This window comes from Acinonyx jubatus, chromosome D2 (genome assembly GCF_027475565.1).
Source record: "Acinonyx jubatus isolate Ajub_Pintada_27869175 chromosome D2, VMU_Ajub_asm_v1.0, whole genome shotgun sequence".
Taxonomy (NCBI): Eukaryota; Metazoa; Chordata; class Mammalia; order Carnivora; family Felidae; genus Acinonyx; species Acinonyx jubatus.
Genome location: NC_069393.1, coordinates 56530495 through 56556500, shown reverse-complemented (window position 1 = coordinate 56556500; position 26006 = coordinate 56530495). Strand labels below are relative to the sequence as shown.

Sequence of the window (26006 nt, the reverse complement as noted above, 5' to 3'; positions counted from 1 at the left end):
TTTTAAAATAAATTATTTTCACTTATGCTTTTAATCTTGTGCTGCCACTGATATTTCTTCTGTCTTCAAGTAGCTCCTTTCCTTGTATGATAGCTTCTGTTGTTACAGTTCTCTCATGTGAAACTAAAGTTTGTCTTTTGGTTGCTCCCATAATGTTTGGCTTTCTGGATTTATATAGAATAATTCAGTTTTCTCTTCTATATGAAGCAAGTCTTCTTTAATGTTTTCTTTGCTGGGCTCAATACTGTTTTTTCAGCTATTTTAAAAAAATGTTCTTTTTATTTTTGAGAGAGAGAGAGAGAGAGAGACATACAGACAGAGAGTGAGGGAGACATAGAATCTGAAGTAGGCTCCAGGCTTTGAGCTGTCAGTACAGAGCCGGATGCAGGGCTCAAACCCACAAACTGTGAGATCATGACCTGAGCTGAAGTCAGACACTTAACCGACTGAACCACCCAGGTGCCCCTTTTTTCAGTTATTTTTAGAAAATAAAATAATTTCCCATCGTGGCACTTTTCTTTGGGTGGACTCTAGATGATTAGTATCCTATGAAACTATTACAGGTGAAAAAACATATAATGCTACAAGTAGAGTATTATAATAATAAAAATAGTAATAGCTACCCTTTATACAGTTCTTATTATGTGGCATGCATAGTGCTAAATCTTTAATGACTCTTTACAATAACAGTATGAAGAAATAGAGGCTTACAGAGGCATTGTTGTCTGTCACTTCTGCAGCTAATAAGTGATCACCAACCCAGAATTTGAACCAAGGTCTGCTTTAACTCCAACTCTTTACACTGCTGCCCTTGGCTGGCATGGAATTCAGGGTGGCTATGTTACTCCTTGTATTCTGGATATGCTGGTTCTATTAATTTGATCTAAGAATTGCCTTAATCTTTTGGGCAGCAATATTGTATATGGCAGCATATCACTGACTTACATAAAGCTTGTATTCAACTAAAATGTACAAAACTTAATAAGATCTTAAATATTTGAGCTTGTGTCTGGCCTGGACTTTCCCTCTTATGAAATTACTTTTCACTATAAATGCAGGACTTTGTGTTCTTATCTGTGTCTTGGAGATTTCAGCCTAAGTTCTAGGTTGCCAAGATATTTTTGAAGTTTGAATCTGTCATCTATGATATTAGCTCTTCCTCCAGATATATGTGGCCACGTACATCTTTGATAAGTATTCTTTTTTGTGTATTTATTTAGTCTTTGATACAATTTCAAATAAATCAGGAGTGAATAAAGAATGTATACAGCATATCTATATTTTCCCCAAACATTGTTGTTGTGTACACTTCGGAAGTCTCAGACATGTTTGGCCATGCCCATGGGTTTCTCTTCTTACTGTTGTTAAGACAATATGATCACTGTATTTTAAGGTTCTGGTTGGAATGATGTTGAGGCTATTAGTTATAATTATTGCTTTCTCTGCCTTCTGAGCAATACATTTATTCCATAGGAAATAGAGAGTTTGGTAGGTGTTCTACTTTTGTATTAGACTCCTATTAGAAGATATCTGAATAATTGAAACTTCTCTCACTCTATATAGTATGTTTTGGTACAAGTTTTGTAATGTTTTCTGGGAAAGTATCATACATATTTCTTTTCTGGATAGACCGCCTATGGTATGCTGCTGTTACAGTATAATTAGGTTTTTCTCTTAAGTTCCTCACTTTTATTATTTGCTGTAATTTACTATTAAATTTATGAGTTTCTATATAAGATTAACTTTTGGAAAGGTCACTGGACTTGACTTTGAAAATTCCTGGATTTGGGGACTGAGAACGCAATGTGAACTTGAGCAAGTCACTTAAGCTTTGTGGATCTCAGGAATCTACATATACACAGTAGGGATAATAATATTATTCTTTATCATTTAGGATTTCAAAAACAGGTAAGGATTTTAAAAATAAGAAACTAATATTTCATATAACAAGAAATCAAAAGATGTGCAGTCTGGGACAAGTATGGTAGCTGTCGTAGCTCATTAAAATCTTCTGATCTTTCAGTTCACCATCCTTAGTGTGTAGTCCTTTGCTCTCTTGCTTCTTGACTCATTGCCACAAAATAGCTACTTTAACTCTGGGCTTCATATCTATGTTTTAGACACAAAGAATGGGAAAGGCTAATAGGTTGAAGGACAAAAATCCTGGTTTTCTCTTAGTGAGGTTTTGTCACTAAAGTTAAGTCCCTCTAAGGATGTCTGCCTGCAGCTCATTGGCCAGAACTATGTTACATGTCACCCCTTGCTTCAAGGAAAGCTGGGAAATTGTTTATTTTTGTGTTTTAGTCTTTGCAGTAGAAGGAAGCAAAGAAGGGATTGGGTTTACGTTTTGGGTCAGCTGGTCAACAATATCTACCACATACTTTCATAGGATTATTGGAAGGATTCAATGGTACAGTGTAATTAATATGTTTCCTCTTGCTTTCTATCGGTGGTCTTAAAAACTAGAGTATGTCTTGAATTAATTTATTCTAATTTTGTATTCAAGCCTCAGAAAATCTATGAGAGTAGTTACTTGAATGTTAAATGAGTTCAGTTTTTACCTATAGTCTAGAAATTGTCATAAATATGTTTAGGAATAGATTGCATTGTTCCCAACCAGCTCTCCTGTTTTCATCCAAGGTTCAGTGAGAGCCATTCCCACATCTGGCTAATCTTTGTGTACTACACATCCTAACTCTCCTTATCATGGGCTTGTATTTATAGCTGGGCTTCTCTATTATAGGGCTCTGTTGATGGGTTTGAAGATTATTTGTCTACAATGATGTCTCACCTTTGATGCCACATACTCTTATTTTCTCTTTGAGCATTGTTTAAAATCTTTTCTATTGCTACCATTAACATGGGCGTTAGTTTGCTACCATTAACATGGGCATTGGTTTTTTCTTTCCAAAACCATTGGTGTCAACAGTGGCAGAACATTTTTTTTCTTAGCATTTTCCCCTAAAATCTTTCAATTTGCTATGTAAAACTTGGAAGTTTCTAGAGCTGTTATCCAGATTGCTGCTGATAATTATTTGTTTATATGATAATAAGCTGAATTATATTTTAATTTACAAAAATAAACACATAACTTTAGGGTATCAAAGCTCCCTGCTAATTGGGGAACATTCTAGGTGACTGTTTTTGAGGGTGACTATTTTCTGGAGAATACTTGGGCTTTGAGTAAAAATCATATTGAAGTATAAAAAGCAGCCTGTCACCAATGGGAAAATAATTGGGAAAGAAGCAGATCTGCAAAGTGACTCTAGTCCTACTCTTGTTTCCTTCACTGACTTACAAAATACTTCTAGATTTAAAGAGTTATTGGGGCGCGTGGGTGGCTCAGTCAGTTAAGCATCTGACTTCGGCTCAGGAGAGTCATGATCTCACAGTTCATGAGTTTGAGCCCTGCATCGGGCTCTATGCTTAGAGCTCGGAACCTGGAGCCTGCTTCAGATTCTGTGTCTTCCATTCTCTCTGCCCCTCCCCTGCTCGTGTGCCGTCTCTCTCTCTCTCTCCCTCTCTCTTTCTCTCAAAAATGAAATAAAAACATTAAAAATTAAAAAAAGTTATTAATGAGTCAGAATGCAGCTAGAGGCACATGAAAAATAGCAGCAGAAATCCTGAGCAGCTAAGGAGAGAATGGTAGCCCTAATGTGAGCTGAATAGGCTGGCTGGTAAATTTGAAAGCAGGTCACATATCCTGAATATATATACAGGAGCTATCACCTGGTCCTACAGCATGAAGTAGAGGAAATAATCATAGTCACTAGTTTTCATTTGTCTGAATTATTTTTTTCCATGGAGAATGGTAAAAGAGGTTAAGAAAAGGCCCCAGGAAGTAAATAAGTCCTGGAGGTGAGCTCAGAGGAGAATGGAGGAGTGAGCATCTTAAGTGAGGTCAGAGTGAGATAAGAAAATGGAAATTGCAGAGGATTTGGAAGTGACTAGAGAAACCTACAGGATGTATCATGAAGTAGGAGACTCTTCAGGTTTATTACTTCCGAATCTCTTCATTCTGATGAAATATGGTAGTTTATAAATTCTCATTTTGGGTGAAACAAGAGCTTGATGTGTATATGGTTATTTGTTTTGTTTTGTTTTTGCTGCCTGCCTTTATTTCTTTTTGTAGACATTGTTCGAAGTGATGTTGCCTTGGATAAACAGAAAGGCTGCAAGATTGCTCAGCACCCTGATATTATGCTGGAGCTCCAGCGGGAGAAGGCAGCTCAAATGCATCTTGTTCTTCTAAAGGAGCAATTCTCTAATACTTACAGTAATCTCATATTAACAGGTAAGGCTATTGGAGTCGTTTGGAATCTTAAGCATTATAGATTGATGGCCTCCATTAGTTAACAACTTGACGTTTGGTAGACACTAAAGTGGGATCTAGATGAGCCCCTATCTGTCTGTCTCCATCCACTATATCCCTTTTTAAATTGTGATTACTTTTGTCTTCCTATAAAAAATATTTCTTATAGTTTGCAGATGTATTTTGGCTTGAAGTTATAGGCAACTCAGCATGTGTGTTCTCAAAAGACAGAACCAATGAAAACCTAATGAAGCCTTATAAAAATATGACTTTTTAGATGTGTGCCAGTGGATTTGAGAGAATTACTAAATTTGGTGTCTAAGAAGCAGCTATTTTCCTCTTTCTGTGTATGCCCTTTCTGTGAACCCAGTGAACATAAAGATGAAATGTAAAAGAGATAATGATCCACAGGCTGAGCTGAGAATGTTCTATTCCTGGTGGAGTTTGAAAGTATCTGGAGAATTTGATTTTCGTTTTAAGAGCAAAGAGGCGATGAGACAGCCATACTCCCTTACATCCTTGGTTCAAGGAGGGAAGTGAATTTGTGTGAGAGCTCAAAGGAGAAAAAGCTTTTTGCAAGGCTGCCTGCAAGTTTTGCTGGTACAGAGCATGTGAGTTGCATGCTTTCATCAAGTTTTGGAGAAGATCTAATAGCAGACTCTAATGTGAGAATAATGGAGTACTTGAGATGGAGTAAGAAGAGCGGTCTAAGTTACTTCCATTTTCTTGAGGGCATGCAAGGCATCCCTGCATTATATTGCTCCAAATAAAGTTTCACAAATCAAAAGTGTGTGTTTTCCCGTGTTTATCAATATTTAATATTCAAAAGATGGAATGTCTGACAGGCTATGAATATCTCACTTATTTTTGTAAACTCCAAGTTAGGACAATTTTAATTTTTTTTATAGGCTTCCTGGCATTTCACCAGGAATTGCTGAGTGGCAACCAAATTGTTTAACTTCTGAAAAAGCACAAGTCTCTTCCAACTTTTCTTCTTGTACCTGGTGGAAAACCCAACAGCATGAGGTGAAAGCCAGATTTAAATGTGCTTTGGTGAGCAGAGAAGAGGATTATAGATTTCATAATTATAGGCCTTGTTTTTTGCTCTTTGATAAGTTATTAAGGAGGGAAAACTTAAAAGTGATTTATAGCCAATGTATTATTTCCCTAAGTTGGTTTCCCTAAGATGGTTAGTTTAAGTTTAGATATTTGGAAAGAACATAGATTTTTATCCAAATTTCTTCATTCTGTCTCAGGCATACAGATGTACATATATTAATATTTTCCAATTCAGTTATTAGAAATATTTTTATTCCACCCTTATGTTAATTTTAGATCTATATTAAAGAGGTCAGATCTTGTGTTCTTTAATGTGGCATAGAAAAGGCTTAAGGTAATTCTAACCCTAAACTGTGGATTCAGAGTGTGGCTTGAAGGCATATTATCTTTGAAAACACAAGTGTTCTATTGAGTTCAATGGAATCTTTTCTAATTCTCAGTAACATAATCCCTTTGAATGTTTATTCGCAGTTCAAACTGTTGGAATCAACATTGTCAACTTTTACCCTGACAACTTGCTTACTTTCCACTAAACAAACTTACCCTAGAGAAGAGCCTCTTTCCTGCTCTTACTTCTCCCAAGCTGCTTCAAAGAGTCCTCAGGCATTTTCCACATTTTTCACCCAAATGCTTGTACAGAGGTGGTACCTTGCTACAGACAGAGCATTTGGTGTGCCCCAGTTTGTTTACATGAAAGTTCAAAAGGTTTTGGTTCCAGGTGTTGGGAAGAGCTGTAGCCATTTCAATTTAGCACCAGTGGTAAAACTATTTTAATGTCCTTTAACTAAGTCTTTGATTTTACACAGTGTGGTTTCCTAATTGTTATGAAGTTTAATCCTTGATTTCTTGTATAAATTTTGAGAATATGGTCTCCAGACAGCTAAACATAATATTTAAACATAACTAAACTAACTTTTGTAAATATTTCCCTTTTCAGTGATGAATGTATATTGGTAAGGAGGGTGAGGTTGAAGGGGCAGAGACCTCTCAAATGAAGTGACTCTCTTTACCAACATGTTCAGAACACCAACTCTAGGATTTCTGCTTGGTGATGTTCCACTTATTTTGTGTAACTCTGGCATAATATTTGAAATGTCTGCAATGAAAGTATTTATGTGGAACAAGATGAGGAAACTAGGCCTCCAAAATCTTAGAAAGAGATCATTTTCTTCATGACTCTGCCCTCCCCTCAACCCTCTCAATTATTTACAGAATTTCATGTATATGAGTAGCAGTGTATCATAATAGTTTTCTGGTCAGTTAGTGGTATATTCTTTATTTTAAAATTGGTTGACTAAGATCATAGTATAGGAAAAAATAAAGCGATTGAAATATCAGATGGTTAAAAGCATGGTTAAAAATGATAGTTGTTGCCTTCCACCTCACAAGCAAGCCCCCATTCTTAGATGTTCCATCTTTATCTGATGTGACTGTCAGCATTGAGGTGAGAGGCATGCCTTCATTTTCTGCATTCCAGCTCATCTTCTCTCTTAAACAGCCACCCCTCAGATGAGAGCAGATTATATTCTAGCTTTGAAGGTCTTCTGACTGTTCAGTAAAAGGAAACAACCCTCTAGTACTTAGTGACAGCCCAGTTAACAGAAACTAGTAACAATTCTTTAATGTGTATATCTTATTGAAGTATTCCTCCTTATATCACATTTTTAGAAAAGTGGAGTGTATTTTTGCATGATATTAAATATGTCTTGGGCGCCTGGGTGGCGCAGTCGGTTGAGCGTCCGACTTCAGCCAGGTCACGATCTCGCGGTCCGGGAGTTCGAGCCCCGCGTCGGGCTCTGGGCTGATGGCTCAGAGCCTGGAGCCTGTTTCCGATTCTGTGTCTCCCTCTCTCTCTGCCCCTCCCCCGTTCATGCTCTGTCTCTCTCTGTCCCAAAAATAAATAAACGTTGAAAAAAAATTAAATATGTCTTTATGTTTTCATGTGAATGATTTACATAGCAATGGAAATAATGTTAGCCTTCCCTAATATAGTGGGTTTTTGCAGTGAACTCCAAGGTTTTAGGAAGGTGATGGAGTAATACCAGTAGAACATCAGTGATAGAACTGTTTTAAATGGTGATGAGTTGCATCCTGTACTTTTCACACTGACTCAGCAACACGTGGATGTATCTTATCTTGTCCTATAGCATCCAGTTTGTCCTGGAGCATTTAAGAAAGAAAGGGGATTATTCTTCCATTTCTTTGTGTTCTCATGACTCTTAATGTAATAATGTTCTATAAGTTCGTTGAAAATATCCTGCTGTTTATATGATACATGAATTGACTTGGGATAATTTTGACATCTAATTAATAACTTTAACAGGTTCAGATTCAGTATTCATTTCCCCTCACCTTGCTCCACCCCCATACTTTTTGAGGTATAAATTGAAATTTTGTGGTGGATTCCTATAATCAAATGAAAAAGTCAGCTTTAAGGGGCAATGTATTTTCTAGGATTTTGTTTAGAACATAAGCTTCTGGAGGATAAGGAATATCATATTTTTACAGCATTCTGCACAATATATAGAACATAGTGAGTGATCTTGAAATGGGGTCAAATTAAAACAAAATTTATTTATGCTGTGAAGTCATAGTCAACCCTCTGTAACTAGGCAGCCTGAACCAAAGCCCTTATAAAAGGATGGCATTACCTAAGATGCTTTCCAGGATTCTTTTATGAGGACTCTTGTCATGTTAATTGCTGCTACTTTTTGTTTTATACACCCTCTCAGTCATTAGATTCCAAAGTGGATAGGGATCCTATGGTCAGCTTTACTGTGTTACTGTGGTAGATGAATTGAGCAAAAGAGGCTTGTACTTCCCTGTTGTGGCCCATTCTTCTAAATTTAGTTGAGCAAATCAGGGCTCAAATCAGTGGAACGAGAACTGTTTTTCAGTTCCCACAAATCATAATATTAGCTCATATTATTTCCGGTTCTTTTAAAATTATTTGCATTGGGGGCATCTGGGTGGCTCGGTTGGTTAAGTGTCTGGCTTTGGATCATGTGTGATCTTGAGGTTCCTGAGTTTGAGCCCCAAATCGGGCTCTGTGCTGTCAGATTCTGTGTCTCTTCCTCTCTCTGTCCCTCCCCTGCTCGCGCTGTATCTCTCTCTCTCAGAAATGAATAAATATTAAAAAAATTTAAAATTATTTGCATTGTATTGTATAGCATTGAATACAACACACTTTATTTAACCATTTCTCTATCAACGTACATTAATTTATATACATGTTGACACATTTATTTCTGTAGAATAGATTCCTCAAAGTGGGGTGTCTGGGTCAAAAGGTATGTATTTTAAAATTTTATAGAATCGAGTTTTTTGTGGTATAATTTATATGAAGAAAAAGTAAATTTTGACAAATGTATATATCATAGAGCCATATAGCCACCACCACCTCACGATAAGATTTCCCTCACTCTAGGGGTTCTCTTGTCTCCCTTTGCAGTTTCCTCCCACCCCCTACCCCCAGTCTTTAGCTGTATGTGATCTGGTATTTGTTCCTAAATGTCATATAAATGGAATAATAAAATGGTTGTGTGTCTTATTTCTTTCACCGAGCATATTTTTTTTGAGATTCTTTCACTTGTTGCATATATCAGCATTTCATTCCTTTTATTGCTGAGTGATAGATATTTCATGTTGTGAATATGCTACAACTCATTTATCCACTCCTCTGTTGTTGGACATTTGGTTTGTTTCTAGCTTTTGGTGATTATGAATAAAGCCACTATAAACATTTGTTCTTAGCTCTTTGTGTTGACATATTGTTTTCTTTTCTTTTAGGTAGGTACCTAAGAGTGGGAATGCTTGATTTCATGGTGTCTATGTAACTTAAAAGAAGCTGTCAGATTGTTTTCCAAAGTGGCTGAAACTGTCTTGCATTCTAGTAGTATGTGAGACTTCTCGTTCACCCATATTTTTTGCCAACAATTAGTATTGTATGTCTTTTAAATTTTAGCTACTCTAGTGAGTATGTAGTAGCATCTCATGGTTTTAATTGCAGTTTACCTTATGGCTAATGGTATTGAGCATCTCTTATGTGTTTATTTGCCATCTATATATCTCCTTTGGTAAAGTGTCTGTTTAAGCCTTTTGCCCATTGAAAAAAATAGTGAGTTATTTTCTTACTATTGAGTTTTGAAAGTTCTATATATATTTTGGGCTGTAAGTCCTTTTTCAGATATACGATTTGAAAATATTTTTTTTCCGTGACTCTTTATTAGTAGTTTCTTTTAGAGAGCAGAGTCTTAATTTTGATGAAGTCCAATGTGTGAATTTTTTATGGTTTGCATTTAAAATTGTGATGAACCTTGCCAGATAATTATCAGAAGAGATTATAGCAGTTTCCATTCCCATTAGCAGTAAGAGAGCAGTTATTTCCTAGCATTCTCATGAGCACTGGCTATCAGTGCTCTTTTCCAGCTTTCTCAGCCTAACAGGTGAGAAATATTATCTCATTTTTGCAGTTTTCTGGTGATAACCAGAGAGAGTATTATTTTCACATACTTATTGTTGACTTGCATTTTGTTTTGTGAGTTACATATTCATGTTCTTTGCTCTTTTTTTATTTTTGGTGTTGATCAGTTTGTAAGTACTCTTTGTGAATTAGGAACGTAAATCCTTTGTCAAATGTATTGCAAACCATTTTCCTCCTTGAATATCATTTATTTTTTTACTCTTTTTAATTTAGAGCTTTAATCTCTTACTATAACTTGAATTTATGTTTATATTAGTGTGATGTAAGTATATCACATTATTTTCTTACAAGCTATGAATGCACTGTTTTAAAAATAAAACATTCTTTTGCCACTGAACTGAAACATCATATATGTTATATGTTATACTCCTACATATATGTGTATTTATTTGTGAACTCTCTTTTCTGTCACTTTTTCTGTTTATTTCTGTGCCAGTACTGTACTGTTTTGATATCTGGTAAGGTTTGTTAACCACTCTTCCATTTTTCCCTTCAAGGTTTTCATAGCTATTCTCGTATAATTTTTGAAGGGAGTTTTTCATTTCTTCTAGTTCAAGATACTCATCACTGTATTCTGATTGGAATTGAATTCGGTTTATAACCTGATTTGGAGGGGATTGATACTTTTCCGATATCAAGTTTTCCACTTAAGATTATGGGATATATCTCTTTACTTGTTCAGTTCTTGTTTTATGTCATTTGAAATATTTCATAATTTTTTTTCCTGTGCTTTTTTTGTTTTTTGTAACTTGTTCTTTAATACTTTATAGTTTTGCTGATGTTGAGAGTGAACTTCTTTCTCTTTATAACTTATTTCCAGGGTAGAAATAAGCTGTTTATCAAAAACAAAGGTAGATTTTTGTCTCTTTTCTAGATTTTTTACTAAGTATTTTCCTTTAAATTTCTAAAAACCTCACAGGCAATATTAAAAAAATAGTGGTGATGGTTGCTTTTCACATGATTTCAATGAAATGACTTCATTATTTCATATATGTAAATATCTGAATATTTACTAAATACTTTAGAGTCAAAGTATATTTTTCAAAATGAGAACTTTATTCATATTTATTAGTATAATATAGATAAAAATAATTTTTATCAATATTATTCTAGACATCCCTCTATCCACACACACATGTATACCTAAGTTATAAACGTTAGTAAACACACACATATCTTTTTATACAAATGAAGTAATATAATTATAATACATGCCTGTTATTTTGCTTTTTTTTTTTTTTTTTTAACGTTTATTTATTTTTGAGACAGAGACAGAACATGAACAGGGGAGGGGCAGAGAGAGAGGGAGACACAGAATCGGAAACAGGCTCCAGGCTCTGAGCTGTCAGCACAGAGCCCGATGCGGAACTCGAACTCACGGACTGTGAGATCATGACCTGAGCTGAAGTCGGACGCTTAACCGACCAAGCCACCCAGGGGCCCCTACATGCCTGTTATTTTGTAACATTCTTTCTCTTAATGTTTTGTGAACATCTTTCTATATCAAAGAACATCTTTCTATATCAAAGAATATAGGCTCATATTCTTTTTAATGGCTACGTTAGAATTGCATTTTATGAGTATATTGTAATTATTTAACTGATCTTCTGTTGGTAGACATCATGGTTGTCTTTAATTTTTCATGATTTTAAACAATGTTGTGATGAACATCATTACATAGATTTCTTTTTATTTTTTTTTAATGTTTATTTATTTTTGAGAGACAGAGAGAGAGACAGCATGAGCGGAGGAGGGGCAGAGAGAGGGAAGGAGACCCAGAATATGAAGCAGGCTCCAGGCTCTGAGCTGTCAGCACAGACCCTGATGCGGGGCTCAAACTCACAAGCCGTGAGATCATGACCTGAGCCGAAGTTGGACTCTCAACTGACTGAGCCCCTACATATATTTCTTTGTACAATTCCTACAAGTATGAGTGCTATGTCAAAGGAATGCACATTTAAAATTTTGGTACATTTAGTAAATGGACTTTTTAAAAATAGTAAATGGACTTTTAGGAAGGTCATGTCACTTTATACTTATACTAACAATGAATGAGAGAAAACTCATTCATACTGTCTTTTGCTAAGGATGATTATTTTCCATTTTTATATGTGTTAGTATAATAGATAATAATTGAGATGGTGTGGTTGTTTCTAATTATAGTTCACAATTACTAATGATGTTAACAGTTTTTTAATATTCTTTGTCATTTTTATTTCTTCTATGAATTTTTCATTTCTTTACCCTACATTTTTATTGGGTTATTGGTCAACTTCTTATTAAATCCTTTTTAAAGGATCCTTATTAGATCCTTTTTATATATTAGTGTTAGTAATCCTTTGTCATGTATATTGCAAAAAATGCATTAAAATTTATTTTTGTTGTGCATAGTCTTTAAATTTTGTTTTTCTTTTCTGTATCTCACTTCCTTTGTGCTCACCTCTGGCAGGCTAGCAGTTTGGATCTTGTCTCTATTGCCCTTGGTTTTCCTAGCTCAGAACCAGCTTTTATGGTAGTGTTTGGTTCTGCTTTTGGTGATATTTAGGGTGTTGTATATCCAGCCTCTGGGCCACATGGCCTGCCTGAATTCTAGGTGCCCTGTATCCCCTCTTACCACTTGTCCCTTGCCACCTCTCATCAATTCATGTCTCTGGGTGTCAGGTTAGCAGAGTTTTTTTTAATTTTTTTTTTTTTTTCCACTTAACGAGTCTAGCTCTGGTCTTCCATATCTCCCAGGGCAATTTTTATCTGCATTAACTCTTAGCAGTCAAACTACTGGCTGCCACTGTGACAGTGATGAGGTTGGCAGGTTTGGAGCATAGACTACTTTAGATATGACAGTCAGGGAAGGCCTCTCTTAGCTGAGATTTTTCCAGCTGTGTTATCAACCATTAGTATGTTCTTTTTTTTTAATTTTTAAAAAGTGTTTATTTATTTTTGAGAGAGAGAGACAGCAAGCATGAGGCGGGGAGGGGTGGAGAAAGAGAGACACACACAGAATCCAAAGCAGGCTCCAGGCTCTGAGCTGTCAGCACAGAGCCCAGTGTGGTGCTCAAACTCATGAATTGTGAAATCATGACCTGAGCTGAAGTCAGACGTTCAGCTGACTGAGCCACCCAGGCGTCCCTCTCTTTCTTTTTTTCTAAGTTTATTTATTTATTTTGAGAGGGGGGAGGGTAGGGAGGGGAGAAGAGAGAGAGAATCCCAAGCAGGTTCCATCCATCCTTCCAGTGCGGAGCCGCATATGGGGCTCCATACTTAGGAACCATGAGAGCATGACCTTAGCCAAAATCAAGAGTCAGATGCTTAATAGATTAAGCCTCCCAGGTGCCCTGACCATTAGTATGTTCTAAGCGTAAATGTTCCCATCATTAATAGGTTGGTAGTAATATGTGCATTGCTTTTTTGCTTTTTTTTTTTTTTTGGAAATCATTGTCTCAGAGTGTGTGAAAACTAGAGGAATAGTGTCCTTATCTTGTGTTTGATTAGTAATATGAGTGTGAAAATATTTCATAAATGAATCTGCTTCATCTTTTTATTAATGAAGGAGCTGTAGTGTCTCTTGGTGCAGAAATGTGCAAGTAATTGGGTAGCTTTTAAGTCCACTAGTATGTTGGCTCAGCACGCAAACTTTGGAATCAGACAGTCTGAGTTTGACTCTAGAACAGCAGCTTACCAGCTTTATTATCTTGGACAAGTTTTTATTCTGTCTTTAGCTTTGGTTTCCTCAAGCATAAAATGGTGTTTATATTTTACCTACCTCAGAGAATTATTTGAGGATTAAATGAGATTGTGTACATAATGCTTTAGTACAGTGCCTGGTGTATAATAAGTATCCAATATTTGTCAGATTTATTGTTATGATTAATTTACTATGCTTTCAAATGCATATATATCTCTTGGGTAGCTGAGTTTCTTTTCTGGTACTGAAATTTGTCTGTTTTTAAAATGTCCATTGACACAGTATGGTAAGATAAAACCAATCAGAAACAATTTTGAGCTCTGCTAACTTGTGGTAACTTCATGATAAATCTCCCTACTACTCTGAACCTTGAATTTTTCAGTTATCTAGGATGTGTATAAGCATCAGTAAAATAAAGCACAAAGAGTCACTCAGTCTCCTAGAAAAGAAAGGCCTGAAAATTGTGGGAAGCGTTCATAATTTTTTGGTCAAGCATTTTGAGTTCCTTGAAGTATGACACTAACTAGATGAACATTACTTGGTATTAGAATTTTCCTGATTACCCCAAAATGAAGCTGTGATGCTGAGCAGAACATAAATTAGAATGAGCCTAATGCTGTTATCAGCATAATGAAATGTCTGCATGAAAGTCAATGACCATATACAAGTGCATAGTCATGAGGTTAAATAAATAGCACATAACTAGAAGTTCCCCTTTTCTGCAGCTGCTTTATGGTTTTAAATACAAAGATATATTAAGTTGCTTGCAAGTCCTCTGTTGAACCATCACGTAAGTGAAAAAAATTTTTTTTATGAACTCAATTTCTTATTACATTTAACAGACATAAAATTACACTTCAATAAATATCAGAAAATATGTAACATAAGAAAAAAGGATATAATTATAAAAACTACATTTTACACATTAAAATCATTGTATTGACAATATAAATGCTAAGGGATATCTTTTATTTTTATTTATTTTTATTTAAAAAAAATTTTTAATGTTTATTTATTTTTGAGAGAGACAGAGACAGAATGCAAGTGGGTTGGGGCAGAGAGAGAGGGAGGCACAGAATCTGAAGCAGGCTCCAGGCTCCAAGCTGTCAGCACAGAGCCCGACACGGGGTTTGAACTCACAAGCTGTGAGATCATGACCTGAGCGAAGTTGGGCACTCAACCAGTCAACTGAGCCACCCAGGCGCCCCTGGATATATTTTAAAAAGTGCTCATGTTCTGCTTCTCTCAAAATTAGATTTGGGTGCATTGAATGATTTCTCTCCCAAGTTGATGGAAGCTTTGTATGAATCACAGAATTAACCTCCTTGTTTTCAGGAGTATTTGTGTTAGGAGATTATTTCTGTCTTTTCATCCATAGTCGGTAAAAGATGATATGGGAAGGAATCCTTTGAATTCATTTTTTAAAAGAATTTTTTTTAGTTTATTTTTTGAGAGAGACAGAGACAGCGCTCATGGAGGGTAGAGAGAGAATCCCAAGCAGGATCCATGCTGTCAGCACAGAGCCTGATGTGGGGCATGAACCCTTGAAACTGTGAGATCATGACCTGAGCTGAAACCAAGAGTCACTCAACTGACTGAGCCACCCAGGTGCCCCATCCTTTGAATTCATTTTAACTTTAATTTTCTTGTTCTCTCACTATGAAAGCAGTTTCTCATAGGTTCCTTTATTTAGATTGATGGCATCACATCAAACATTTTATATCAATTTGATGTCATCACATCAAACAATTGAATAATAACAATTTTTTGGATTAGTGAATTAAATGCTGATAGCTCTGTGTAGGTCTGGTTGGACCCATTGGTGGATTTTAGAATGTTTAGGTCAGTGATCTCCAAGGGTTTGGGAGAGGGTGTATAGGCACATGTGCACATAAAACCCCATTGAGAGGGGGAGTTTTGCTAATAATTAATTACACAGCCATCTTGTCAGACAATTATTAGTTTTGTACATATTTTATTTATTCTGAGAATGGAGTGAGAATTTTCATAATTGGGAAGAATTGATAATATACATCATCTGTTAGTTTATTTTCAGTGTATTTCAACATATTGCGGCTCACATGTGCCCAGTTAAGTGGATTTAAAGAGATTTTGGAAAAGAAATTGGATTAAATATGGTTCTAGTAATGCCAGCACAAAGTAACAAAAAGAAAATTGCAAAGCTGATGATTTTTTTTAAAGTTTTTATTTATATTCCACTTAGTTAACATACTGTGTGATGTTAGCTTCAGGTGTACAATTTAGTGATTCAATGCTTACATACAATCTTTGTCAGCTAGATAATGTGGTAAAAATAATATGGCAAGAAATTGTCCAAAAATTTCTGAATTATCAAGAAGACTATTTGAAAATTAAATTTACATATTTTTTTCTTTTCTTTTTAAAAACTTATTTATTGTTTAATTTACATCTAAGTTAGCATATGGTACAATAACAATTTCAGGAGTAGATTCATTAATGCCCCTTACCCATTTAGACCATCCCTCCTCCCACACACCCTCCAGGAACTCTCTGTCTGTTCTCTGAATTTAAGAGTCCTTTATGTTTTGTTCCCCTCCCTGTATTTATATTATTTTTGCTTCCCTTCCCTTATGTTCATCTGTTTTGTATCTTAAATTGCTAATATGAGTGAAGTCATATGATATTTGTCTTTCTCTAACCAATTTTGCTTAGCATAATACCCTCCAGTTCCATCTACGTAGTTGCAAATGGCAAGATTTCATTCTTTTTGATTGCTGAGTAATACTCCATTGTGTGTGTGTGTGTGTGTGTGTGTGTGTGTGTGTGTGTGTGTGTGTGTGTGTATGTGTGTGTGTATCTTCTTTATCCGTTCATCTTTCGATGGACATTTGGGCTCTTTCCATACTTTGGCTATTGTTGATAGCGCTGCTATAAATATTGTGAATTTACGCATTATTTTTAATAATGTGTCTTATTGAAAGTTTGATAGTATCCAGATATTATTATTAATGCTATTTTAAAAATAGGAGTGAAAAGGTTTTTGAACCACCATGAAAATAAAGCAGAACTGTAAAATATTGCTTCTTTAATTTTTAGCTAATGATTAATGAAAAGTTTCTATTGTGACCTATGTTTTATACTGTAACTAAAATATAATTGTAGTAGGTGCATGTGTAATATATATATATCATATATGTAATTATATATTATATATTAGTATTTGTAATATATATGGATGATTATGTTAAAAATGTTTTACTGATGTGCAGTCAAATTTGAGACCACCAACCCATGAAGTTCTTTGTCCCTCAAAGCATCATAAGAGGGTAGATGTGAGCAGGAACTTTGGGGTTAAACAGACCCAGGTTTTGATCCTGTGCCGACAATGTACTAGTTGTGTGGACCTTGTCCAAACTACTTAATGTCATTACCATTTTAATATCTTTTTTGAAAAACATTTCTTTCTTTCTTTCCTTCTTTCTTTCTTTCTTTCTTTCTTTCTTTCTTTCTTTCTTTCTTTCTTTCTTTCTTTCTTTCTTTCTTTCTTTAGAGAGCCCCCATGAGCAGGGGAGGGGCAGAGAGAGAGGAGGAAAGAATCCCAAACAGGGTACATGCTGTCACACGACACGGGGCTCAAACCCACGAACCGTGAGATCATGACTTGAGCTGAAATCAAGAGTTGGTCGCTTAACAGACTGAGCCACCCAGGTGCTCCAAGAGAAAATAGCACCTTAACATGGTCTGTGAGGTTTAGATTAACCAATATTATAAAGTGGTTAATACAAAGCCATATACTCGATGAATATTAGCTATGTTGTTATTATAATTATTATGTTATTATCAACAGAGAGATTGTCCCTAGAGAGGGAATCTTTTATAAATAAGCTCATGTCTCAGATACTATCACAATGGAAAGTGAAAAAGAGCTAAATAGATTTCAAAAGAAGCAAGTCCTTAAGTGTCATGATTGTTGTCAGGACTAAAGTTTTTCATGTATCTGGGCTGTGTGTGTGTGTGTGTGTGTGTGTGTGTGTAAGGGCCTAGGCTTTGGAGGAAGTAGAATTTATTCATAGAGATTATGAGGGCATGGCACATGAACACCTTGACACACTTTTTCCCTAGAGCAACTCTAGTCTCTGTTGGGGTTCCAAAGAGAGGTTCAACCATCCTACAGTTTCTTTAGTCTTTGGCTTATATCCTTTGAATGTAATGACTTCAGCTGTTATAGATTACCTGTTTCTTTCCTTAGTATGAAGAAAATTTACAGATCTACAGATAAAGCTTCACACATAATCTGGGTGAGTGAAGGTATGGTGAGAATATGAAGTGATAAATTGTACTATGCAGCAGGGAAAAATTACATTTTGTTCATTTGAAATAGCCAGGTGGTTTGTGATTCTCAGGTGGTTTATGTTGTAGAATATATTATTGTTACAGTGATTGATGGTTAACGTATTAGGGAGGTTTTTATTTTTTTAAATTAAAAAAAATTTTTTTAATGTTTATTTTTTGAGAGAGAGAGAGAAAGACAGAGCCCAATTGGGGGAGGGGCAGAGAGAGAGGGAGACACTGAATCTGAAGCAGGCTCCAGGCTCTGAGCTGTCATGACAGCACAGAGTCTGATGCGGGGCTTGAACTCACAGACTATAAGATCATGACCTGAGCTGAAGTTGGTTGCTTAACCAACTGAGCCACTCAGGTGCCCCTTAAATTTTTTTTAATGCTTATTTATTTTTGAGAGACAGAGAGACAGAACAAGTCGGGGAGGGGCAGAGAGAGAGGGAGACACAGAGTCCAAAGCAAGCTCCAGGTTCTGAGCTATCAGCACAGAGTCTGAAGCGGTGCCCAAAGTCACAAACTGTGAGATCATGACCTCAACCGAAATTGGACGCTCAACTGACTGACGCTCAACACCCAGTTGCCAATATATTAGGGAGGTTCTTAGAGTTGAGAGACCTGGATTTCAACTTTGCCATTTGCTTCACATGTATCCTGTGGCAAGCCTCAGCTCCCTCATTTATAAATTTGGAATCATAGTACCTGCCTTTTGTCAATATTCATTCAACCCATATCTGAGCATCTATCATATGCTAGTACTGTGGTGTCTGCTGGGATATGTAGATAAGACTTGATTTGATTCCTGCCCTCCCTGAAAGTACAGCCCAATAAGGAGACAAACATGAAAACAATTGTAGCTCAGTGTTATCAGGGCTGTATTAGAGGAATAGTCTGAATTGGCCTAGGGGAATCAGAGAGGTCTTCATGAAGGAAGTGGTGGTAATGATCTCTAAGTTTTTACTCTTAACATAAAAATTCTCGTTAGCATTTGTTTCAGAAATTAAGGACTGTTTGACAAACTAAAAGGGAAAAGCACAGGAACAGTTTTCTTCAGATTTGTTGGCACACTTTGGTGGCTTCAAATAAAAAAATTAGTTTAAAGGTAAGTAACATAACCTTTTTGTACACTAGAATTAGAGATATTATATGCATGTGCCTGTAGATGTGGTTTGGAATTAGAATTGTTGAGCAACTTGGAAGATCTCAGTCTTTCTTTCTTCTTCTTGTTTTTTTCCCCTTACCTCTCTTTTGCTTCTGTGAGGATATACATCAGAGCCTCACTCTGCTTTCTTCTCCAGGTTTTAATTCACACGTGTGGCTTGAACTGTCACATGAAGGCGGGTTCTGGTTTTTTGGGATTTGTATCATACAGAATTTCATTTTCCCTCTTTAAGACAAAGGATACAAAATTATGAACTCAAAATTACACATAGAAGTTTATATGGAAAGACAAAGATTGAGAATAGCCAACACAATGCTGAGGAGGAACAAAGTCAGAGGGCTGATACTACACAACTTCAAGACTTGCTGTAAAGCTACCATAATCAAGATAATGTGGTATTGGTGAAAGAATAGACAAATAGATTGTGGGATGGAATAGAGAGCTCAGAAATAGACCCATACGAATATCTGATTCGGTCTTTGACAGAAGAGGAAAGGTAATTCAATGGAGAAAGGTTAGTTTTTTCAACACATGCTGCTGAAACAGCTAGACATCCACATTAAAAAAAAGAATCTAGAAACAGACCCTTTACCTTTCACAGAAATTAACTCAGAATGAATCATAGATACAAGTATAAAACATTATAACACTTTTAGAAGATAACATGGAAGAAAATCTAGGTGACCTTAGCTTTGGTCAACAGCATGAGTTATGAAATAAAAAGTGGAAAAGTTGCAATTCCTTAAAATTAAGAACTTTTATTCTTCAAAAGACAGAGAATGACTAAGTAGGTCTAGAAATCCTATGAATCTCAGTTTTTAATTTGGAATAATATAATTTATGTTTGATTCATTGAAAAATTATCTTCTCTCTCTCTCTCTCTCCATATATGTTGTGGTATGCATTTCACAAGTGAACTTACTCGTATTTTAAAAACTTTTCAGAAATTTCTGGTTTATGAAAGGAAAAATGACAAATGATGATTTGAATGATGCTTTTATGAATCTTTTGGGTAATTTCAATAGAATTTTTGTGTTTCCTAATTGATTAATAAAAGATGGAATAAAAAGATCATTTTTCTTCTATCACAAGAACTTAAATAAAAATGTTCATTTGATCCATTAAAGCCTTATTTTTAATTGCCAATTTCTGTATATCCTGAAAATATTTGTGAAAATAGGATTCTATACATCTTCATATAGATGAGTCTTCCTCATAAATCTTACATTTCCAGTGTGTTGAAATCATACCTGTTAGAAGGGAGGAGGATACTCATTATCCTATGTTCCTAAGGCAAGGAGGACATGGTATACCTAAGGGTGGAGCTCTGCACACACAGTGAGGAGTGGTTTCCATATCTGTTCTGTGGCAGCTGCCCCTTTCTCTTCAGAGAGAGCTCTGGGCTGAAGAGCCAACAGGGAGCTCAGAATGCAATCTCCTTTTGAAGTGGGCCTGTTCAGAAGAAGACTATGTGCTAAAGCAGAAAACAGTACAGGAAACTAATGCTAAGGAGTATGCCTTTTTCTTCTAAAATAGCTTCATGATGGTATTCTCTTAGGAGGAGAACCCCCCAAATTAACATTCTTGTGTCTATGAGTTAGATAATTCTACATACGATGTTTAAGAGATAAGAGATGTTTGCCTATGACTTATTTGCTAGCAAGTGATTTTTTGGAGAATAAATTGGTCTTTTCCTTAAAGATTGTTTATTTATGTTCCTGTCTCCATCACATCACTCTCTCCAGGCCTTTATTTCTTGAATCTACATATGAGTAGATTTACAGAATGTGATTTTTGTGAACCTCACACAGCCAGTCTTCTATTCAACAGTGAGGTTTAGTACTTTTATTTCTTCCAACTTAATTGTTGTATCTGTGATGAGTCCTTCTTCTTTTTTTTTTTTTTCCACGTACTGGCAATATCCAGTCTAATGTATGGAAAATTTTTCTGCATGTCTTTTTCAATCTCTTTGTAGAAGAGGCTAATGGAAGAACAGTGTCCACATTTGTTATGCAGCCAAAACACATTCTGGAGTGTCTGGGGGGTATTGAATGCTGCCATTTTGTTCCATTTTTTTTTTCTCATAAGAAGAGGTAGTAAAGAGTTATCCCCATATAACACAAGAGCTTGCTGTTTAGCATTATCATTCCATTCTTGGAGTCACCCCATTTTTGGCTGGGAAATAATCCATTCTACCCTGTACTAGTTGGGAATAACTCATTTGCCTGGCTGAAGTTGCCATTTCAGCATTTAGTACTCTAGGCAAGAATTCCCAGAAACTCATAAAAAGCTAACCAGATAAAAAATGTTCCAAATTAAAAATAAATTTATAGCAGGAGTGTCATTAGGAATCAAGTTCAACGCTGCCACATTACAGGTAAATAAACTGAGGTTGCTTGTTCAAGGACACACAGCTGCCTAGATGAGACTGAAATCTCAGCTTTGGATTCATGAGTTTATTGCCACTCCTTCTACCCTGCAAAATGCTTTCTCTCATGGAAATGTAATATCTTCTGTCCAACTGAAAAAGAATTCTATAATTAATTAATTTATATATGTAGTCCAAAAATTTTATTGAGGGGCCACTTTGTCTTATGCAGGGGTAGGCGCTCACATTGTGGAGGTGAATACGTCAATGTTTCAGCTCCCAGAACAACCTGCTGTCTGTGGGTGCGACTGACAGGCAGATCTATGATAATACAAGGAGAGAATAAGTGCTCTACTCTCAGATGTGGGGACCTGGAGTAACTTGGTCTGAGGAATAGGGAAGTAGAAAGAAGAATATGAATTGTAAAATGAATAAGATGCAGCTTAATTTTATTGAAAATGTGATATATCATTTAACTCTTTAAGGACAACTGAGACTTCCAAATTCCTGTAGTAAAACTGTCAGTTACAGGAGTATCCAGTTTAAGAAAACTTCATGCTAAGAGCATTAAGGATACAGGATAAATCCCAATATTCATTTTTAGTGGCTTGGTGGTAGTTGCTAATATGGTCTCTTTTTAGGGTAACGATTAGATTTTAGGCATGGACAACAGAGAGAAACAATATTCCTCTGTTATATGCTTATATTTTTAATATAATTGTTTACCTAAGTGATAATATAAATTAGCCATGAAATGCTATGTAGAGAGAAATGAGAAGAAACAGATTTCTAAATAGGATGGGTATGCTGTGTGTTACTGTATTATTAAAATAAACTGATATTTTTTTCTGTAAACAATGTTTTCTCTTTTTCTTACTTGTGGGTTGCTGCAGATCATTTTCAGTGTTCCCTCTTTTCAGTTTATTCCATTAGTGTAAAGTTATGAAATACCTGTTTAGTACTTTCTTGGTAAGCTCTCTGAACACAATAAGCCTTTTAACAGACTCTTAAGATTCTCTTAGCACAAGTGTGTTCTCCAACTGCCTAGTTTTGTGTCTCTGTATTTCTTTGTTCTCAGCTGTTAAGATGACAGTATCTTCTTTTAACTCTTCAGTAGCTCTGAACTGTCTCTTAAAGAAGAAATAGGCAGTATCATAGTCTACTTCAGTTATTTATAATTTCTTCATTTAGAGAGGAATGTTATTTTACAGGAGTTGGATAAATATTTTTTATGTCCTCTTTGAAAAAGCAAAACATTTAAGCTTCTAAGAAGGTCTCCTTACAGTCTAGTCTTATCTTGCTTCTCTGTGGAATATTAATATTTGCAAAAAACTAGTGGGCACTCTCTTAGAAAGATGAGTCCAGGAGATACTTAGTGTTCACTTTGTTCCCCTTCTTCATTCCAAGAAAACCTAATATGTTCAGTGTGCAAGTCCCTGAGAGATACATGTTGAATGTTCATACACAAGTTTCATGAAAATTCCAATAATATACTCTTGGGATATTGAGTCGTCTTTTGTCAATCAATCCTTTATTAACTGAAAATCAAATGTATGTAAGGCACAATGCTAGGTGCCATGAAGAAAAAGAAGTTGAATAGATGTTCTTGATTTCCAGTGTTAAAGTGTTAAATATTGATCTAAGAATAAATGCCAGTATAAAAATATTTAAAGCTACAAAGTTAACAGCAAATGTGAAATTAAATTGTTAGTGTTGGTTAAGGTACAGGAGACATGGTTTTTTTAGGATAGGAGTCTGTGGAGAGGAAACTAACTCATTTTCTGAATTAGCTGAGAAGCGATAAAAGGCTGGAAAACCAATGACAGAAGTTAAAAAAAAATTACATTGTCATAGTAGATACTGATTAATTTATAATGGTATAGTTAGCCTTTCAGAACTAATGGATCTGTTTAAGGGAAAATTCAAATACTGTGTTTCAAAAGATGCCTAGGGGCTGCAGGGTGGCTCAGTCAGTTGAGCGTCGGACTTCCGCTCAGGTCATGATCTTGCAGTTTGTGAGTTCCAGCCCCGCGTAGGGCTCTGTGCTGACAGCCCAGAGCCTGGAGCCTGCTTCAGGTTCTGTGTTTCCCTCTCTCTTTGCCCCTCCCCCACTTGTACTCTGTCTCTCTCTGAAAAATAAGTAAACGTTAAAAAAATTAAATAAAAAACACAAAAGATGCCTAGACTATTAGATTAATGTCAGAGGAAAGTATATGAAGCATGTTCAAAAAATTAGTGGAGAGTAGTAATTTCTTAAATTTAGGAGTCAGGCCAGCAAGACTAGAATTTGGACTTTAATGTCAACAGTAGGACTTTGGAAAATAACTTCTTTAAGCCTCAGCTATAAAGTGGGTATAATAATAGTATCTATTTCATAGGATTGTTGTGAGGATTGAGTAATATGTATGTTTAGAGCTTAGCACAGTGCCCAGTTTATTGTAAGTCCTCAAGTAAGTGGCAGCTGTTGTAAGTATGATATAATTAAAACTTGGAAAAAATAATAGGGGTTTAAACAATATAATAATAATTAATGTTATAAATAATATATTATTTATTTTATAATAACTATAATATATGACAACATATATTACAGTATATGAATATTATACATAATATTTTTATAATAATTATATAATGTACAATATATTTTGTAATAATATATAATATAATGAATATAATTATAATATATTATAAGTATTATAAATAATATAAAATTAATATTTTAATTTTGATTTTAAAACATGTTTATTTACTTTTGAGAGAGAGAAAGAGAAAGCGACCACAAGTGGGGGAGGGGCAGAGAGAGACTGAGACACAGGATCGGAAGCAGGCTCCAGGCTCTGAGCTGTCAGCACAGAGCCCAACATGGGACCTGAACTCACAAGCTGTGAGATCATGACCTGAGCTGAATTCAGACGCTCAACCAACTGAGCTATCCAAGCGCTCCTATTTTTTAACTTTTTAATTTTTAAATTCACACTGTTTTCTCTTACATTAAAATCAGAATTGTTCTTAACAGCAGTTCATGAGAACCCTAGCACCTTAGTCAGCTGATGCAGGTTTTAAAAAATGGTTTGTGAAATATTATTGATAAGATGTCATTAACATGTATGTAAATTGCCCCTAAACCCTTTAAAAATCTGTATCAGTAAAGTGATAATCATAATTGAAGTGGATTCTAAGATTTTTTTAACAGAGATTTCAGAATAGGTTTCTAAATGTGGTAAGTGGAGTTGTTGGCTATTTTAAACTTTTTAAAACCTAAGGTTTTCTACAAACTTCAATAGCAGTGTGAGAGGTATGTTTTGCATTCTTTAATGATTCAGGCAATAAGGTGGAATTAAGAATAAAAGGGGCATATAAGAAGCACTCATCTAGTATATATTTTGTTATGTTGTGTTAAGGAAATCATAAGAGATTCAAGCTCTGTGAAAGGAAAGATAAAAAGCATTGGAATTGAAATCCAGCATATTTGCTAAGTATAAAAGCTCTTTAAAAATATGAAGTGCGTATTTTTCACTCACTTGTATCTTGCATCAGTATTTAATGATGAAGGGATAAGATTGAATCAGATTTGGGGTGCCTGGGTGTCTCACTCGGTTAAGTGTCCGACTCTTGATATTGGCTCAGGTCATGATCTCATGGTTCTTGAGATTGAGCCCCACATCTGGCTCTGTGCTGACAGTGCGGAGCCTGCTTGGGATTCTCTCTCCCTCTGCCTTGACCCCTCCCTGGCATGCCTGTGTGCTTTTTCTCTCAAAATAAATAAACGTTAAAAAAAAAAAAGATTGGATAAGATTTGAAAATGGAAAAGATGGGAAAGAAAGACAGGCTCAGTGGGAGGAATAAAGTCACCAACAATAAGTTATAGCTGTAGAAGTCTCCCACCCCTACTTCAGAATCTTGACAACTCCATAAGGACACAGTGACTTTTCCTATCTGCATTTTTGGAAGACAGAAGACCTGGCACTAATTTCTAGTTCCTCTACTTATTCATGTTTTGATTTAGGACATGCCCCTTAATTCCTGTGAACCCATTTTGTTTTAAATCTGTAAAATGGGAATAATGATTTCTGTCTAGCTAGCTCATAGGGTTGTTTTTAGATTAAGTGAAATAATGTACATAGAAGTACTTTGCAAATTGCAAAATCCTATTGTGAGGGAGTACTATAATAAAGGGATATCCCTATGTGTTAGCTATATTGTGTTTAAGGAAATAGTTTATAAAGATTACTGATTCATAGAGGCACATGTACCCCAATGTTTATAGCAGTGCTTTAACAATAGCCAAATTATGGAAAGAGCCCAAATGTCCATCAACTGATGAATGGGTAAAGATGTGGTTTATATATACAGTGGAGTACTACTTGGCAGTGAGAAAGAGTGGAATCCTGCCATTTGCAACAACATGGATGGAACTGGAGGGTATTAGGCTAAGTGAAATAAGTGAGTCAGAGAAATACAGCTATCATATGTTTTCACTCATATGTGGAACTTGAGAAATTAACAGAAGACCATGGGGGAAGGAAAGGGGAAAAATAGTTTCAAACAGAGAGGGAGGCAAACCATAAGAGACTCTTAAATACAGAAAACAAACTGAGGATTGATGGGGGGATGCAG

At 35.6% G+C, this 26006-nt stretch overlaps 1 protein-coding gene across 2 annotated transcripts in view; it reads left to right on the top strand.

The window, feature by feature from the left end:
- Positions 1-26006, top strand: part of HPSE2 (heparanase 2 (inactive)) — a 660017-nt gene that overhangs the window by 61115 nt on the left and 572896 nt on the right. For both annotated transcript variants that reach the window (XM_053207788.1, XM_027062819.2), the window contains exon 3: positions 4133-4294. In XM_053207788.1, the coding sequence (XP_053063763.1) occupies positions 4133-4294 (162 nt within the window). The remainder of the gene's footprint in view (positions 1-4132; positions 4295-26006) is intronic.